The sequence below is a fragment of the Brassica rapa genome, chromosome A07 (assembly GCF_000309985.2).
Source record: "Brassica rapa cultivar Chiifu-401-42 chromosome A07, CAAS_Brap_v3.01, whole genome shotgun sequence".
In the NCBI taxonomy this organism is placed as follows: domain Eukaryota; kingdom Viridiplantae; phylum Streptophyta; class Magnoliopsida; order Brassicales; family Brassicaceae; genus Brassica; species Brassica rapa.
In genome coordinates, this window is record NC_024801.2 from 14,505,782 (window position 1) to 14,524,079 (window position 18,298).

At 36.5% G+C, this 18,298-nt stretch overlaps 5 protein-coding genes across 6 annotated transcripts; 4 read left to right on the forward strand and 1 right to left on the reverse strand.

Moving 5' to 3' along the window:
* The first annotated feature begins 140 nt into the window (after positions 1–140).
* On the forward strand, positions 141–1,386 carry LOC103829504 (LOB domain-containing protein 37). Its single transcript, XM_009105173.3, has 2 exons — positions 141–491; positions 585–1,386. Exons 1-2 carry the CDS (start codon positions 308–310, stop codon positions 1,169–1,171), a joined length of 771 nt encoding a protein of 256 aa, XP_009103421.1. The 5' UTR covers positions 141–307; the 3' UTR covers positions 1,172–1,386.
* Positions 1,387–5,216: 3,830 nt separating this feature from the next.
* LOC103829505 lies at positions 5,217–8,375 on the forward strand. The gene is given in 4 exon segments (XM_033275651.1): positions 5,217–6,945; positions 7,283–7,963; positions 7,965–8,152; positions 8,155–8,375. Coding segments are annotated over 3 exon segments (879 nt in total). The 5' UTR covers positions 5,217–6,945; positions 7,283–7,391; the 3' UTR covers positions 8,274–8,375.
* Positions 8,376–11,675: 3,300 nt separating this feature from the next.
* LOC103829506 lies at positions 11,676–13,407 on the forward strand. The gene is made up of 3 exons (XM_009105176.3): positions 11,676–12,133; positions 12,559–12,710; positions 12,794–13,407. The coding sequence occupies exons 2-3, from the start codon at positions 12,630–12,632 to the stop codon at positions 13,229–13,231; spliced, it is 519 nt and encodes a 172-aa protein (XP_009103424.1). The 5' UTR covers positions 11,676–12,133; positions 12,559–12,629; the 3' UTR covers positions 13,232–13,407.
* Positions 13,408–13,655: 248 nt separating this feature from the next.
* On the forward strand, positions 13,656–14,899 carry LOC103829876 (putative transmembrane protein At3g54730). 2 transcript variants are annotated; one of them, XM_033275649.1, is made up of 2 exons: positions 13,656–14,320; positions 14,363–14,899. In XM_033275649.1, the coding sequence occupies exons 1-2, from the start codon at positions 13,721–13,723 to the stop codon at positions 14,858–14,860; spliced, it is 1,098 nt and encodes a 365-aa protein (XP_033131540.1). In that variant the 5' UTR covers positions 13,656–13,720; the 3' UTR covers positions 14,861–14,899. The 2 variants fall into 2 exon arrangements, with proteins under 2 accessions (XP_033131540.1, XP_033131541.1); XM_033275650.1 differs by having other exon boundaries at positions 13,656–14,299; positions 14,342–14,899.
* A 315-nt stretch (positions 14,900–15,214) lies between these two features.
* On the reverse strand, positions 15,215–18,098 carry LOC103829507 (BTB/POZ domain-containing protein SR1IP1). The gene is made up of 6 exons (XM_009105177.3): positions 17,835–18,098; positions 17,581–17,735; positions 17,410–17,479; positions 16,717–17,325; positions 16,113–16,640; positions 15,215–15,932 (listed from the first exon to the last, which is right to left on the reverse strand). Exons 2-6 carry the CDS (start codon positions 17,634–17,636, stop codon positions 15,390–15,392), a joined length of 1,806 nt encoding a protein of 601 aa, XP_009103425.1. The 5' UTR covers positions 17,637–17,735; positions 17,835–18,098; the 3' UTR covers positions 15,215–15,389.
* Positions 18,099–18,298: the final 200 nt, after the last annotated feature.

The window sequence follows — 18,298 nt, forward strand, 5'->3', positions numbered from 1 at the left end:
TTCTAGCCTCACGCACAAAAACGCTTGCCTTCCTATTCCTTAATTATGTCTCTTTGTTATTTTATTATTCAAATAAAATTTAAAATAAAATCCCAACTTGTGTGTTTTATATTTACCTATTTATGTGTATAAATATATGTGGCCTTCTTATCTTCAGAAACATCTACTCTCTCTCTCTCTCTTTCTTTCCGTGCAAAGATCACTTGTTCCCAAAGCAAATTCTTCCGATATTCTTTCATACATCAGCAACCAACCAGTTGGAACAGAGAATCAAAAGCTTAGCAGATAAATTATTCAGACAAAAAAAATGAGTTGCAATGGTTGCCGTGTGCTCCGAAAAGGTTGCAGTGAGAACTGCATACTCCGACCATGTATTCAATGGATAGAAACGGCCGATGCTCAGGGCCACGCCACCGTATTCGTAGCTAAATTCTTCGGCCGAGCCGGTCTAATGTCTTTCATCTCCGCTGTGCCGGAATCTCAACGTCCCGGTACTTAATCTTAACTAAACCAGAGAGATCTCAGCCTATTTTAAACTCTGTCCTGTTTTTCTAATCTCTAGTTATGTTTTTTTTTCTGCGCAGCTTTGTTTCAGTCTTTGCTCTACGAAGCTTGTGGAAGAACAGTGAACCCAGTCAACGGAGCAATCGGAATGCTGTGGACGGGAAACTGGAACGTCTGCCAAGCTGCGGTTGAGACGGTGCTTCGCGGCGGTTCCTTGAGACCGATCCCTGAGCTTCTCGCTCACGGCGGCGGATTCGCCGGGTTTCCAACGGCTACTTCCGAAGAAGCATCTGAGATCTGCACGGAAATGTTGAATCTCCAGCAGAACGACGGTTCGAGCGACCGTAACATCTACCATCACTCTAGATTTTCAAGCTCTAGAACCAGATCTAGACTGGACTCTTCTCCGACCAAACGTAAGCGAGTAGCGTGTTCGGAGCAACAACCGTCATCGGAGCTTGATCTATCGCTGATCCCTAATTACCCTATTAAAACAACGCCTTCTTCCACACGGCAGCGATCAAGAACACCCTCGATGAACTCTGAGGAGTCAGTGACTACTACTACTACTACACCGACGTCGTTTTGGGATAACACTGCTACTCGTGGTGACACGTACGGAAACGGAGGAGGAGAGACAAGCAAGCTGCTTAACCTTTTTGTTTAAGTAAACGTTGTTTTTTTTGCTTTTCTGATTTAGTTAATTAGGGTTCGAAAATGTAATTTGACTCATTTTCTTCACTATTTTCGTGGATTAAATTTTGGGACCGGCGAGTTATAACTACGCGGTTTTGTTCTCTCGGTTCAGAAGTTATTATTAATACCATTGTTAATCTGTAATACTGAGGATTATTGTTCAAACAAAAAAAATATTGCACGTGATATTTGGAAATTTCGACATGATACGATTAGATTAATATCAATGAATTGTCTGGAGTTATAATTAAATAAGCTCGAAACATTTACTATGTTACACCAATTGATTCAACTTCTTGTCATATAGTTTTTTCAGTTTTTACGTGTATATATATATATATTTGTTTTTTGTTTTTGGTAAACATGTTAAGCATATAGATATATTTGTGTTTATAAACATTTTGAGCATATAGAATATGAATGTATATACTACAAAATAGAGAAAAACTCTCTACCGGCATATATATAGTGGGGCTCGGATCACATTAAATAAACTAAAACGAGAAAAAATTATAGATCGAAACAAATAAAATAGCTATGCCGTACATATATCATATTTAAAATAACAGAAATAGATATACAATATCTAAGCATGTGGTTGGACCAAATGGTTGGAGAGGAGGCACACTGCAGGACACAGAGAGAGGCCTTTGTTTTGGAGGCGGCTTTTGGGCGACGCAAAGAGCCATTTTCCATCCATGGAATACTCTAAAATACACTCTCTTTTTCTCTCTATCTCCATATTATTTATTCAACTACGCTATCTTTCCCCTATAGATCACAAAGGTGATACTGATAACTATAGGCTTAATACGTGTAACGTTAATCGTTTTATCATTCCATATAAATATATAATACATACAATTACAAGTACTACTAACCAATTAAACTCTACTCTTGAGATATTTAGGGTTTTAGGATAATGTTTTAAGACTGAACTGATAACAAAATATTGTGACGTAGGACCCACTAATATTCTTTGCCAACCATTGAGTGGCAATCAAAAAGGCCATGGTCCATGTCACTTTTTCTGACTTCTATGACTTCTTTTACCAGTATAATTTAATTAACGTATTTATATCTCCCAATCATAATTTCTTAGTGCCTCCACTGTCCATAGTTTTTTTTATGAATCGGAATTCATGATTCAAATTAATGAGAAAACAAAGCACTCGTGTTAATTTCTCAGGTAGCTCAAGGACGAGATAGGCTTTCTTTGTTCAACATGTTCTTTAGGTTTCATTTGTTGTTATATGAACTGTTTTTGTTAATAAATTAGATCGATCTTGTTGTCTATTCGTCCCTGATCTCAGGGATTTATCTCCACCAATATTGGGGACGTCATCATCCAGCTTTTCAATCTGCTCCGCCCTTTCCGCTCATAATTATTAGTTCCACCATGTTTTTTTTGGCGATTAGTAAAAGAAGATATATTCTCTGTTAGCCAATAAAATGAATGGGTGTATCAGTTTTACGTGACTCATATCCAAAGATGATATCATCAATTGAAGTCAAATCAATGAGAAACGGATAGAATGACTCGTGCTGGATGTAAAAAGCCGTAGTTGTAATTGGACCTGGTAGGGCAAGTCCTTTTCCTTCACCCTATGTCTCCGAGCCCACTTGCTGACCTAATTACATTTAGCTTCTATTCCTTCCATCAATAATATTGATATATTCGAAGATTCGTTTTATCAAAACTGTTATCACTCATCACAAGTTCACGATAAATAAAATCTCTCCTTATTTTGGAATCAATCTCACTTTGTGTATGTTTTTTTTTGTAAAATGTTAAGCTTACCATTTTCTGAAAGAAGATTACAATGTTGTTTTAAACAACTTATTACAAGGAAAGAAGCACAAACAGAGGAACATGAAATGAAAACAGCCTAATAAAAGTAGAAGCTTGTTTATGTGTGTTTATGTGGACTGTAGAAGCTTAAAACGATCGTATAACGTATGACGTGATATGATTTAAAGACATAAGCCATGTCACTAGTGTTGTTTTGCCAGTAATGAAAAGGCAAAACTAATTAGGGGTTTTAATAAATAAGCGAGGATCCTTCGTCGTGGGAGAGTCCAAGAGGCATATGCCCCTTCAACAATTTTATTGGTCGTACCCTTAAAACTTTTTCATCTCCTAATCCACACACTTTGTATTTGTTTACGTCATCCACTACTGACTTTTTAAACCAGTAGAGATTAAACTAGTATACTAGTACTACTAAACTCGCTTGTCTATTGATTTCTTCCACACATGTCTGACTGACGTACGGAATTAACAATAGACGTATTTTAAGGTTTATAATTCCATTGACTTCAGAGTGTGAGTTTTGTCGTGATTTACTGATTATATTTCGGGTTGGTGATATTTAACACATCAAAAAAAAAAAATATGATCAAATAAGATGAAGAAAATAGTAAGCAAAAGGGTAAATAATTGGATAAAATTGAATATCAATCAAACATTTGTTGTATTGTACGTGTTATCAAGAAAACTAGGCATATTACCCACTCAAAGCCATGTGACGAAAACATATAAACGTAGATACACAATCTATACAAAAAAGCTGGGTATATACTCTTTATTGTAGTAACAGTAACTTGTGTATCAAAATGTCGTTAGTAAAACATATAATGCAAGCATTAACGAATGTAAGAGGATCGAGAATGTTCTGTTTGGGGTTATTTGGTAAATTACGCGAGAAGAGTCGTATAGAATCTGAGGACTTGGGACCAACGAAGATTTAGGAGCGATTGAGACAATGACTAGACGGTGTTAGACACGTGAAAGTCACGTGACTGTCTCCCGCATCACTGGAACTTATATCCGATCTTGGCCTCTATGACCCTACGAATGGATTGACAACTTTGACTAATCTTCTCAGATCCTATATATAACGCGTGTAGCTTAATTAACTACATTATACACGTAAGTATAGAAAATAATTATTTAAAGCAGACCGAATAATTGGTATACATGAATAATACGGCCTCGAGTTTTTGTCCCCATGGCACCAATGCATATCTCTCTCTAATTTTGTTTGGGAAGTAACTTCCTACCTGTGTTATTTATCCGTTTTATAAGTCTGTACATTAAATTCACTTTCTAGTAGGTGTCTTGTGAAGTCTAGTGCTTTTTAGGCCTCTTAATATAACTGTACTATTAACTGCTTTAGTGAAAGCCCAATAGATTTATGGCCCATTGAGATATGTAAATAATACTACGACTTGCCATAATGATACGGTGAACGAACCGAACTTTTATATCCTTTTCACACCAATAATTGGGTGGCTTATAATATAGTTATTCAAACGAAGTGTGATCACTTAATTGATAATCAAACACGTGAATCGTGTAAGGAATAGAGTAACTAATAATATCATGTTTAACCAATTTACCCAGCCATTTTAGATTGACCAAAATGAAAATTAACTCTTATGGTGGACAATGTATGTAGTGTTTGTCGTGGTGTCTAATTCAACATCGGGTAACGAAACAAAACCAAACCCTATCATGTCATCTAGTCCCTGTTATCTCAAGGCAAAAGAATCCTCCACACAGATTCCAAACCTCTATGAGGAGCGTTTGTGTGTAATATAAATTTTGGATTTGATTTGTCCACTTTATATGTATATACTTTTATGAGGTTTTCTTCCCCTTTTTGTCTTCTACAAGCTAATATACTTTAAAAAAAAAATATTTTCGGTATTATGTAGCATCTAGTATAATCGCATTAAACATCGATCTATAGGCATATACGTGGCTTGTTTCAAAAAAAAAAAAAAGGCATATACGTGGCTTGCTTTAATATGTTTTCTTAAATGAAAAATATATATATATATATATATATATATATATCCTTCAACTTCAACATGGTATCAGTATCAAGCTTCAACCATTCCCATGTAAACATAAATTATGAATTTTAAATCCGGCCACAATACGGACCCGTGTACAGATTCCGATGGCCACTGGAGGTAAAATTTAACATCCGGGTTTTTCCAGCGTTTGGTGATCGATGCATACTCCAGCCGATAACATAGGCTGATACGGACACTCTAGATCCACTTCGATGAAAATCAGGATACACCGGATTATTAAAAAAAACAACGTTCTTTTTGACTAAATAATAGTACACTATACATGCAAATATCTCTTTATTTCCAATTTTTTCCAGTTAGTATAAACTATAAGTAATATCTATATATGGAACGTACAAGAATTTGGAGGGAAAGAAAACGTCATAAAATATTGAACTTTTACGAAATGATAGATTTTTTCTTGACCTACATTCAGTAAGATACTGCCACCCATAAATGCTACACCAAAGTTTAGCTACACCAAAGTTTAGCTACTTAAGACCTAGAGAAACGAAAACGAAAGCACATGACTAGAAAAAGATGTCTGTACACCTACGTTTTTGTCCCGGTTTGAGGATCAAAACGGTATGTTTCATATTGACAAGCTACTACTCGATGTGTCTGGTCTCTCTCTTTCCTTCTTGCCCTCACACTCATTCGTCCTTGTTCCTTTTGTTTTTTTTTTTGCTCTATTCTCAAAACATACACATCCGCAGTTAATATTATTCTCATCGCGCTTTGCCTTCATATTCTTGAATCTCCTTATGTCCTTTCTCTAACATCCAACTATGAAAAAAGCCATGATTCTAAACCCGACCCGACCCGTTTGGCCCGTTTTCTCTTCTTCCAAGTCCCTATGCGGCGATGCCAACTGCATGGAGCAGCTTCTCCTCCACTAAGCAAACGCCATCAAATCAAACGACGCCACGTAAACTCAACAGACCATTTGGGTCATCAACAACCTTGCTTCCTCAGACGGTGACTCCACACAGAGACTCGCCTCCTCTTTACTCTGTGCGTTAATATCACGCGCCGCCACCAAATCACCTGCATTCTCTTTTCTATCCGCTGCTTCGGCTTCCCATGAAACGCTTCACCGCTTATCCGTCATAGAGCTTGCGGCGTTCGTTGACCTCACGCTGTGGCACCATTTCGGCTTCATCGCTGCCAACGCAGCGATCCTCAAAACCGTCAAAGGTTACTCCTCCATTCACATCGTTGACTTAAGTTTGACTCACTGCATGCAAATTCCTACGATTATAGGCTCCATGGCAACCAAACTCATCAACAAAGAACAATCTCCTCCGCTTCTCAAAGAACAATACAAAAGTTAAAACCATGCTAGAGGAACACGCCACCGGGTGGGGAATGAAGAGAGATGTTGATGATAGTGATGACGTGGAACGTTTTGTGCTGACATGGAAGGGACATAGTGTCGTGTTTGCCTCAGCTTGGGTGCCAATGAATAGGGTTGATGGATTATCTCACATAGAAGCTTAAAAATTGGATATGATAATGATGTTTATCTTATCCACAATCAAGGATTAGTACTTAAATTAGAAGGAGATGTGAGAAAAGTGTAGGGGATTCTAAGTTTCTAACCGACCCGACCGGTTACGTATAAATGAGCTGACTTTCAAACTTATTATCAAGTAAGTAGTAAGTAAGTAACATGATTGGTCCGCTCCAGCTGTGTAATATTTTGCACGTGCCGCGTTGACCAGACGTTGACTCTTACAAAGCAGAAGGTTCTAAAAAAGAAGAATATGCGATCTATCCGTCTAAATTTTCCCAAAAAAATCTTCAAGTCGCGATTACAGTTCAAATCAAGCTCGGTTCAGAGATTCTTCATTGTTTTTCTTCTCTTGTCTTCTTCTCAAGGTTAGTTGAATATTGCAGTTTTATTTCTAATAATTTTTGGTTGTCTGTATGCTTGCTTTTCCAAATCTGAAAAGAACTTCATGTTTCATTATTCGCGATTGAGAATTTATAAAGTTTTAATTATGTTGATCTCGAGATTAGAAACTAGTAAAAAAAAGTCTGGATTTTTTTTATTGTGGTAGGTTATTGTTCAGTGTTCAGTTGGTGTCTGTGTTAGTACACAAATTGTAATGGAATCATATGAATGAATGAACTTGTAAAAGTTACTTACTTCAACAATTCCGAATTTGGGTTTCACTATTCTCATCTCAATTTCGACAATTGTTGTGTATTGCAGCTTAGGGATGACCTTCTTCCCTCGTGGTTTGACTTATGAGGCTTCCTGATTGGGTTATTTTTGTGAATTTCTATTATATATATATAGGGAGAAGTTTGAGGGACCCAAAATGCCAATGGGTCAGCGTCGTCATGTCGTTCGAACATATACTTTGGAGTTAAAGTCTCAGCTTGAGATGAAGATTGGTCAGGCCAAAACAGAGAGCTATATTAACCTCTTATCGAAATTCTTGAGCTTGAAAATCAGCAAATCCGATTTCGACAAGCTAATCGTCGCTACGGTGAAGAAGAAAAATATCAGTCTACACAACGCTTTGCTTAGAGGGTTGATCAAGAATGTGTGTGTCTCAAATACACCTCCGCTGATAAAAAATGGTCTTGAAGAGACAAGTCTTGGTTTCAATTCTTTATGCAACGACCTTCCTAAATCATCTCCTCGTAAAGGAAGGACTCAACAGAGGTTTAGTAAAGATTGTAATGGAAAGAGCCAAATCACTGAGGTTGTTTCTTCTAGTTTTAAACAACAATGGTCAATGGAAGATGGTGAAGAAGTTGACCAGTTGATTCGATGTTGGAGAAGTCAACCTATTGAAGCTCTTTTTGGTGTTAATCTCAAAGATGTGATCAAGAGAAGACGTCATGTGGGGACGTGTTACTCCTCTCGTGAGCTTCCTGACTCTATTTTTAAAGAAGAAACTCGAAGAAGAAATGGAGGAAGAAGGCGTAGAGGTTTCGGTTGGTTTTGCTAACTCGTTGAACGCAGAACTCAGTGTCTTCTTGCAAAAACTAATCAAACCGTGTCTAGAAATAGCGGTTTCAAAGTCTAGCAGACGAGGAGAAGTTTGTTCTTCTTCAGTATATATCGTAGATTTCAAGTAGCTATGAAGTCAAACCCTTCGATACTTGGGGAGGATTGGTCTACAAAGCTTGAAAAGATCCAGTTAGCTGCACCGGATTTTCCTTCAATTTTTTTAGATAAGCTGACTCTTTAGGTAGATAGATCTGATTCTTCAATTACAGAGTTTGTATTGAGCAAAACATCATTAGATTTTGTGTGTATATATATGTCTTGGTGTTTTAATTACTTGTGCTGATCTTGTATTCTTAGGTTTTGATTTGTTAAACAAACTTAATAGAAGAAATAAGGTATTGTTACAGCCCAAAGAAAACATCAGAGTTACTTTTAAACTTCTTTCAGTTTTGGGTCCACATTGCAAATGAGCTAAACGGGCATTTTCTTTGATTTGTGTATTTGGGCCCATTAAAACTAAAGCATTAGACTAGGCAACTTTCAACGGGGAAATAAAATAATTATAGGTGGGTGGGTCCATCTCAGGGAATCTAAAAGGCTCCTTTAGCAACATGAAGCATGGCATTTGACACTTGGACATCTAAAGAAAAAATAAGATACTCTCAAGTCTCAAACGTGACCTTCGTGCATTGCAAATATCACAATAATTCTTTCAAATAATTTGTTGGACTCTGTATATATAAAAATAAATAAATGAACATTTAAAAAAAATTCATTCAACTTTTTCTTGTTCATCTTATCTGATGGTAACATTCAAGGTGATAGATCAAATCAATTGCTTAATAGTTAATAGTTAATACGTTTACTTAAGTGTATGTGAAAGTAGCTTATACGTAATTCTCGGTTTTATATAACGTTGCTTATTACTGAAATAAACAGTTCCAACCTCGAGATGTTTCCCAGGCCATTAGTCATCATAATTGCCATTAGTGACACGTAACTGATAAATCACTTGTTTAATCATCTTGTTTACTTTCTAATTCTAATAATCAAGCTCGTGATTATGAAATGGGAAGCCCGAGGTTAAGAAATTCAGAAGGCCGTGATCCTTGATTTTCTCAACATGTCTCAAAGCGATATTCCATTTCCTTAAAAAAGTAATACTACAACTAATGTTCAAATACACCGTTGATAAACTATAATAAAATGCGAAGAGCAACTTTACCTTTTTCCATACCGCTTAATTTTTATTTATCAAATCCCAATCTTCAAGAATAGTCTCTATGTTTCATGAGTACAGTTTTTATCATTAAGATTCCTTTAATCAAAAGTTGTGATGTAGGTATGTACTAACAAAGTACTATGCACACATTTTTAATTAGATTTAAGGATGTTGTTAAAATATAGTGTTTGTTTGTGTAAAAATATATTAAGACAGCAACAATAAAAACTATATTCAATTGTACTTTGTTAAATTCAAACTTAAATATTAACAGTTTTTCAAACTTGGAATGTATATTTAATTTCTACATGCATCATGCATGTGGATTAACAGTTAACTACATCTTAGTCTTTTTATATTTAACATCATAGAGTCTTCTTAGTGGCGCCTTTTTAATGATATGAAAGGGAATTTTTCTTTTGATGAAAGGTAAATTTAAAGGGACTTATCGTATAAAACCAAAGTTAATAAACTTAGTGAAGGGAGTCGTCCAACGCGCATGATCGTAGGATAGGAGGGACAAGACATGACTGCAGGAGTCAGTATCTCGTTTGCTTCGAGAACCTACGAAGAAAGACGCTCTTCCTCTTCTTCACAACTCTCGATCGTTTTCATAACAGAGTAGACTACATGCATATCTAATTTTGTTGAGTCCGATCCACATATTTTTTATTTACAACATAAATTATTGATTTTAAAATATTGTGGACAACAATTTTCGAGGACTGAGTGTGAGTCACTCCACAAACGCGGCGTCGATCGGACCCACGGCTCCATGCCATTGCCCCTCTTCTCTCCGGCAACGCGTGCGGCGTGCCTCTGTCTCCCTCCTCCCCAATTGCGTGATCTAAACCCACACTTATAAGCACGTTTGTTTATTTGTCTTGGTTGTAGAAATAAAATGAATAGCTAGTTGTCACATGTTATATGTTTACATGTAGTATAACAGATCGTTCCCTGCATTTATAAATAGCGATAAATTGTAATTTGGAATTAGTGGTTAGGTTAACAAAAAAAACAAAAAAAAGAGAGAGGGTTAGTGGCTATAGGGTTTTAATCCGATTTTTTAACATAATGTAATGTTAACCTTGCATGTGTATATATATTAACCTTCCATTTTTATAAAAAAACTGCTCAACTAAATTGCTTATACGAAAGTTCCGTACGTTGTCAATAAGGTAAACATGTACCCATGAACATATAGCTGGGACTAAACCCCTAATAAGTAGGAACCCCACATGTAAATTTATCCCTACAAGTTTTAAATGCTATATTGAAGATCTATATATATAATTTCATCATCTACCGACGAAGAAAAAGCCAACCAGCAATCCGAACGATCTATCATGCAAACTAAATATGTTGAAGTTGTCACAAAAGTATAAAAAACGATAATCACTTATCGTAAAATTTAATTATGATTAGTGAGTTGTAAAAGATTTGACATTGTCCCCGTTACACAATACATAAAGACTTGACTTTATAATTAGAAGATAAAATTAACACAAAATGGCCAACTCTAAAGCCATGTCTTGTATTAATTTAAATTTGACATAACATGCAAAACTCAACGGGATAATAAACTTCCATTTTAGAAAATAAAAAGTCGGTCCAGGAACATTTAATCAGAAAACATCTTCATAAAATAATACTAGAAATAATTGTGATTATTACTTACAGAAGAATTATTTGATCACTTTTATGTGTGTTTCGTAGATACGGTGGAGATCAGATCCTGTTGGGTCAGTTTTAAGTCCTTTGAACAGTTCGAAAGGACATCCTCAACCAAATCCAACGGCCAAGATCTCTCCTCCCATGCTTGTGGGACCCGCGACATGCCACCTATTCTCAGATTCTGATTCGCTCTCTCTCCCTAAATACCAAATAATTCCTCCAAAAAGTCTGTTACTTCTAATTATTTTAGCATATCTACATTTGTGTTACTAAATATTAATAATCAGTACTTCTTCTCTATAATGCATAGTTATTAATATACTAAGACAACTGGGTTTGTTGATTTGTTAGTCTGGGTTGCATGTGATTCAAGCTCAGCAAAGATAAAAGATGTTCCCCGTTATTTCTTAATCATAATTATTATCGAATAATACTTTATTATAAGGTTTATTAGATATAAAGTCTCCAACAACCAATAAATTCACATTTATATGACAATTTTATAGAAAATACAAAAATAACTCTGCTTAATAGTCCAAACAATTTCGGTACTCTTGATATATAAAGATGACTATAAAATATATAGTTTCAGACCTCCAATATAAACAATCATGAGGCGACATATATATAAAAACCCTAGCCACCTTGAATATTAGTATAGTTTTAATTATGTGGATATGTGATGGATCCGGAATTGAATTTAGTCTTGTCTCATCTGTCAAGCATGTATCCATGTATACGATTATATAGACATACATGTATCTATGAAATGATATCTTATAGTATCGTAAGTAAAGCTTTGCTGGAGTTGTCTGGGGAGGTGGGTGGCAAATGGCATATTTGTTGAAGAACCTTTGAAGGTTATTGGCTAAAGACACTGTTTTTCGGGCATGAGTTTACAACAATCACTTTGGTTTTTGTGATATGTGAGAAAGAGTTTAATTACTGTATTATTTTCAAAACAAATGATTACTTAAACCTCATTTTTATAATCATTAAATTAGTGAACTTCTTTAAAAATAATTTATCAGCAGTATATATAACTACGAAGAATGTGACGCACCAATCCATATCTCTTCTCTAAGCTCATGATCATCTGCTTGATCTTAAGCCTATCCTCTCTTTCACATAAAGTCGCTTTATGATTTTCTTCATCAGATTCTTCCATCATATATAGAATCAGCTTCTGAACCTAATTTTTCCAGGTTAGTAATGATAAACCTCCTAATTACCCTTTCTTAATTTGATATTTGTTTGTCATTTCTTTGAATATAAACCAACATATAATCTTGTTAGATTCCATTTCGATTGAACACCTCTATTATTATTCCCATTAAAACTTGACACCAGTTCTTACTGTTAAAACTAGAAAAGTCCATAAACATGAATGTAAACGAAACTTATTAATGAAAAGACAAGATTGGCATGCGTGTAAGGGAAATAACAAGAACCACCAATTTGATTTTGAAAGTACGATACATATGTCTGAGATTTTGTATGTATAGATATATGAAGATATTTTTTTGTGCATGTGTGCTCAGATTTATAGCATTAGTGGCTAAAAATTGAAGAATCTAAATCGGGTACTAGTAGACAAAATTAATTTTTTTTCTTTTTTTTTTTGTCACAGGTTATTATTTACAAAGCCAAAATCCAAGTTCGTCATATCAAATCTTCTTGAGATCTTGAATTCCTTAAAACATGGAGAAGCTTCTTAATCCGTCTGAAAAGCAGTACATGAAAATGGCTATGCTTAAACATGAAGAAACTTTCAAGCAACAGGTAATCACCGATTCATAGATTCTGATCTATTTCATCTTACGTCATATATGGAAAGTAATATATGGTTTTACATGCATTTTCAGGTCTATGAACTTCATAGGTTATATCAAGTCCAGAAGATATTGATGAAGAACATGCAGGTCAACAAGGGCAATGATGTAAATTCAGGACTAGGATCATTCATCAGAAGAGTTGACCGGCCGGCGAACTTTCCCGACGGAGGAGAAGCCGGTGGTAACGATATAGATATTATGGACGAGAGTGAGATCGAGCTAACGCTTGGACCGTCGTGTTACGGTGGTGATCTGATGAGAATGAACAAGAAGAAAAGGAATAATTCTTCGCTGGAGATGATGGACGGGAATTTAAATTCAGGTCGCCGGAGTTTCTCGTCTTCTTCCACAGGCTCAAGCAATAATAATCACAACAATCTTGAAGAACAAGTGAGACAAGAGAGATTGATGAAACATCAGAAGCAGAAGCAGCCTTGGCTTCAGGCATTGACTTTGAATGTTATTTGATGATAAGTAATATTCATGTTAACTATATTCTGAAATAGATTCGAATTTCCCTTTTAATGTTTTTCTCATGCCTCTTATCAGGTGATCTTTTTTTTTTTAAAATGATTATCAGTAATTTTCTTCTTAAGTAGGTATTCTTCTTAGGTTTCCTGTAAATAAAAACATTATTATGAATGTTTTACTTTGTTTATGAAGATAAAATTTTAATTATTCTCGAGTTCAACGTATGTTTGCATAGCCAGAATTTATCATATTTAGATTTGTAAGTATCTACACAAGGTTCGATCTTTACATTCTATATAGTATATACTGATCATTGAGAAATTGGATTGTTATGTATTAATAATAGTTAAAAAGTTAGTAACATACTGTACCGCAGACATGCGACTCCAAGGCGATTAGGGTTTTTTACTTTAATCTGCCGCCGACGGTGTGGCCTCTCGCCCACCGGTGAGAATCTCTTCTGTCTCCCTCCTCTTCCTTTCTTCCATGGGTTTGATGCTGCTCTTTCGGGGTTCAGAGTCACTGTTGCTCCTTCCCCCACCTCCTGAGCCACCGCCGTTTGTTTTTCCTCTAGATCTACTCGCTGGGGTCTCTGCTCCCGACCCTCCTGATCCTCCCGACGCTTCTGTCACTCTCGTCACACTGGATCTGTCCTCTTTCCCCTGCCATTGTTTCACCTTAGCAGCTGCGAGGTCCCCTCTTCATTGTACAACAACATCCGACTCAGTCTGTTTGCTGATTGTTTCTCTTGGAGTGAACCTTGTCAAGCCTCTGCTTCTCCCTACCGATGGTTACAGGTTTCAGATCTATAATTTCATATGGGGAAAAATTCGTTTTTTCTTCCTGTTCTTAGGCAGAACTTGGAAAGGTATGACCCTTGTGATCCGTCTAGATGTTTCTATTTGGGATGAAACATACCTTAGATTTGGATTCCTTGTCCTCCGTATAAGAAACCATTCACGAACATTACCTCAGTATGAGGACCTTATGCTTCTTGGTAGTCATTGTTTAACTCAGTACGAAGCTGTTAGGCATTTGTTTTGCCTTCCTTTACCTCAGTATGAGGTTCACTTACCTCAGTATGAGGTTCACTTACCTCAGTATGAGGTTCACTTACCTCGGCATGAGGTTGTTGTTCGAAATATCTTTTTGGGCTCATTACAATATATTTGTGTGTTGGTAGTCTTCTCTGATGTTTCAGGTCTACAACTCAAAAAGATAAGCGATGGATTTAAAAAAGCCAACCTTGGCTTCGTAGTTTCAGACTTGTTTGTCTGGCCGTGGTGGTTCTTGCAACTCTACACCTCATTATGGTTGTGGAGTTCCTCACAATTTCAAGGCTCATCAAGATGGTGCTTGATCACCTCTGTAGCCAAGTTTCTTGCTGCTCTCTATGCATTTGTTGCTGCAGCATGTTCGGGTAACAGTTCACTGAACGTGTTCTCCAATTCCCGTGGCTTCATCTCACTCAGTAGCATTCATGGTGTTTCACTTTTAAGTTGCTTGTGTGTTATGTTTGCTTTTATCTATGTTTGTGTTATCCGTTTTGCTTTTGCAGCGGTTTATTTAGCTAATGTGGCTGTGTTATTGTTTCTGTTGAACAATTCCTCCATTGATGGAGTCTAAGTTTTATTAATGAAAGTTGGTTTGAACAAAAAAAAAAAATGTATTAATAATAGTTATAAATGAATAATAGAGGAGATGTTATAAAATGGGGCCAATGATGAAGTAGTTATGGGACAAGAACATGCACTATCTGCTGGCATGTTCCCTTAGAGACTTCAAGCATCACCTACTTCCCCTGATTTAGTTCTGATATATATTTTTCTAATTTCCAAATCAAAGAGATTAATGAAAACTTATCAGTAGAGTAATTTATGTTACATGACCCCACAATCATGTATGATCATTGTCAAGCTTTAGAATCCCAAGTTCTATGTATCTATTATAAATGGTGTATTCCTAATAATATCTGATGAATAAGATGAAATTGTTTTCATTAAAAAAGACGTTAACAGCCAGAGCTTTATGTACAAACAAACATCTTAAACACACACAAAAAAATCAAATGTTTACAAGTAGAAAACAAGAAAAAAAAACCTTCAATCAGAACATAGAAGTCCCAACAAAAATTAAAAACATATTATACGGTTTTTCAAGAAATAGAGTGTCTACGATCTTTGGGTGGTTTGGTTCTGCCTGGTGTAATGCCAAAAGGGTTTAGCTTTCCGAGTTTTCTTGAAACAGAGTTCATGAATGACTTTCTCGGCAGTGGAGGCTTATCCATGGAAGCAGTTGAGATTGGAGAACTGTGATTACTGCTCATGGCTGTCGATGATGATTTCTTCTCATTCTCTTTCTCAAACTCTTTAAGTTTCATCTTCATTTTGAGAATCTCGAGTTTTAAGTCCTGGTTTTCCCGTTTCAGCTTGGATAGTTCGTCGTTGTAGGAGCTGAGTTTAGGAGGAAGAACAGTTGCTGCTGCAGCAGGTGGTGGTGGTTGTGGGGGTAGAGCCTCTGAATCATTAGTGACTTCTCCTCGTAGACGTTGTTGCTCGTAGTAAAGGACTTGAACAATGGTCTGAACTGGAAGACGATCGTTCTGAGCTGCATGAGCGCATGCTTCACGTGATAGTTTCTGACAATCCATTAAACTGCATACTTTCTTCTTCTCTACGTCATTCATATTCGGATGAGCCTGCAAGAAGATCATTTTATATCCACATCGGAATTTTAGATCGGACATGTATTATATATAAGAAACTTTGGTTAATTCATTTAATTATTGCCAATTGATTTTAAGTTAGTAGTAAAGCTCAAACTTAACACAAGTATAGTGCATGAATGCAACATGTTTAGTATCTTCATAAAATTTTACCTTCAAGTAGATGTCGACGGCTCGATACATCCCATCTTCAGTAACTCTAGACTGTTCAGGAATAAGTTCAGCTAAACCGATGAACTTCTGCAAGCTCACGTTTCTATCAGAAGCAATCTCAGCTAAATAATTCTCCATAAGTTTACCAACACGTTCCATATCACTACCAAGATCAACACCATTGTTGCTTAGCCTGACTCCTTCGACTCCAAACTCAAGATAGTTCATGAGAATGCGTTGGACAGCGTCTGTATCAAACAAGGAGTGTTCTCCAGTGAAGGAATAAGAAGGAATCAAGAGATCATCAAGAACCGCTTGTGGTAATTGTAACCCCATTCTCTTCTCTAAGTCAAGCCTACAAGCAACCGTTGTTTCTAGGTATATTGCTGCACGTAGAAGCATCGAGAGAAAACTCACTGACATTGCGTTCTTCTCACGAGGAAGAAGGCTTACGATTGTTTCAAGAATCACTCTCTTCTCGTGTTCTTGTTTTGGTTCAATCTTCTTTATTCCTTTAGCGAAAATCTCCTGCAAAAGAACCAAAACTGATTAAACCCTAACAACTCTGTTTTATAATGGTGACTTGTGTCTCAAGGAAACTCACCAGCCCTCGGAGAGACTTCTGAGCATAGAGCATAAGCACTGGACCAAGTCCGTATTGCTTAAACCCTCTAGCCATCATTGCTATGAGAACTCGTTGAAACGAATCAATCCTAAGAACGGTCAAGTCCTCAGCCCACCAATCAACCACAGGCTGCTTGCTCTGCTGAACTACAATCTCATTGTTGCTGTTATTACTCGTAGGACTGCAAAACTGGCTCTCCTGACAAGTCATGTAAGCAATGGCATCGATGCAGCGGCTCACAAGCTTCACTCTTTCAGCAATGGGCAACAAGTCCTCTGACTTGTGCAAGACGGTGATGGCACTAGACAAGCTCTTGAGAGCTACTTCGTTCAAGTAAGCTTCGGCTCTTACGACGAGATTCTCCACAGAGTGTTCCTCTGTCATGTCTAGATACTCTGCTGCGCATCGCAGCATAGCAATGTTCTCTGTGCTCATGTCAAAGTTAATACCGTAGCAGAACTTAGCCGTTAGCTCGAATGCTTCAAATCCTCCAGGGATATCTGGGATCTTGATAACACTAGCATCTGAATCGTTTTTAGATTCAGACATAAGTTTTTTGATAAGCCCACATTTTGACAAGAGTGGAAACTGCAAGAATGTGATCATCATGTCACTGGTTTTGGCATCATAGAGATTGATTGGTAAAACTTAGGTGTAGTTTTTTTTTTTTACCTTGTGAAGTGAAAAAGAAGCTTCTCCTACATGAACTGTGACATCACTAGAGACTTCCTGAGAAGATATCCTAAAAAAAGAATGTAAACGATATTGGATTTTTACTTGGAAACTCCAAAAAGAAAAAATGGATTGAGAAGTAAAAATAATCCAAGTAAGGGAATTAAAAACCATTCACTGGTTCTCTTCATGGCCGAGGACAAAAGATCTTTCTTCTTTGCTGACATATTATGAACACTTTGCTCGCAGTTTCTTCTGACACAAGAAATCCACCATGGAACACACTGTTTCAAGTCCTTCTCATGAAGAAGATGTGCCGTAACGTACTAAAGAGAGAGAATAAGATCAACTTAAAAGAGTTTATTTCTCTCTTCTCATCAAATAATTGCGACCAAACAGAGAAAAAAAAAGGAGCCACAAACTACCTTTAACACCAAGAGCAAAGAACAAGGCAGAACAGGAGTGGAGGGTTAGTTAAGTAATTGTCATGGAGTGTACAAGATAGAGAGAAACTGTCTAAGGACTGTCTGTGTGTGGTAGTGGTTTGGTTTTAAAGATTTTAGAAGTGTCCAAGTGGATCCAGACACATCTTTGGACAAAAACAAATAATTCCAAATTGAAGTAGAAAAGAGTATTGATTGCTCTCCACAAATGTGTGTATATCTCTTACAAATATAATACAATGTTTGCTATATATATTTGATTGATGGTAAGGATAAGAGAGGGAAGGCAGTATCAGTAAGCTGGAGAATCTTGATTTTCTAACAGAACATGAATGATAGAACTTGGTCCCTACAAAGAGTCTTGTCAACTTTACACTCTTCCCCCTTTTTTGATAATTGAAGTCACTATATGCTCCACCATTTTGATTGAGACTCAACTCAACCTT

Bases quoted from the DNA above. Each gene is read 5' to 3' on its own strand.
- LOC103829504 (XM_009105173.3), top strand. From the start codon at position 308: ATGAGTTGCAATGGTTGCCGTGTGCTCCGAAAAGGTTGCAGTGAGAAC. The intron at 492-584 runs GTACTTAATCTT...TTTTCTGCGCAG, and splicing joins GCCGGAATCTCAACGTCCCG to CTTTGTTTCAGTCTTTGCTC.
- LOC103829506 (XM_009105176.3), top strand. From the start codon at position 12,630: ATGGAGAAGCTTCTTAATCCGTCTGAAAAGCAGTACATGAAAATGGCT. The intron at 12,711-12,793 runs GTAATCACCGAT...ATGCATTTTCAG, and splicing joins AAGAAACTTTCAAGCAACAG to GTCTATGAACTTCATAGGTT.
- LOC103829876 (XM_033275649.1), top strand. From the start codon at position 13,721: ATGGGTTTGATGCTGCTCTTTCGGGGTTCAGAGTCACTGTTGCTCCTT. The intron at 14,321-14,362 runs GTTCACTTACCT...CCTCGGCATGAG, and splicing joins TTCACTTACCTCAGTATGAG to GTTGTTGTTCGAAATATCTT.
- LOC103829507 (XM_009105177.3), bottom strand. From the start codon at position 17,636: ATGTCAGCAAAGAAGAAAGATCTTTTGTCCTCGGCCATGAAGAGAACC. The intron at 17,326-17,409 runs GTAAAAAAAAAA...ACATTCTTGCAG, and splicing joins CTTCTTTTTCACTTCACAAG to TTTCCACTCTTGTCAAAATG. The intron at 16,641-16,716 runs GTGAGTTTCCTT...GTTCTTTTGCAG, and splicing joins AGAAGTCTCTCCGAGGGCTG to GAGATTTTCGCTAAAGGAAT.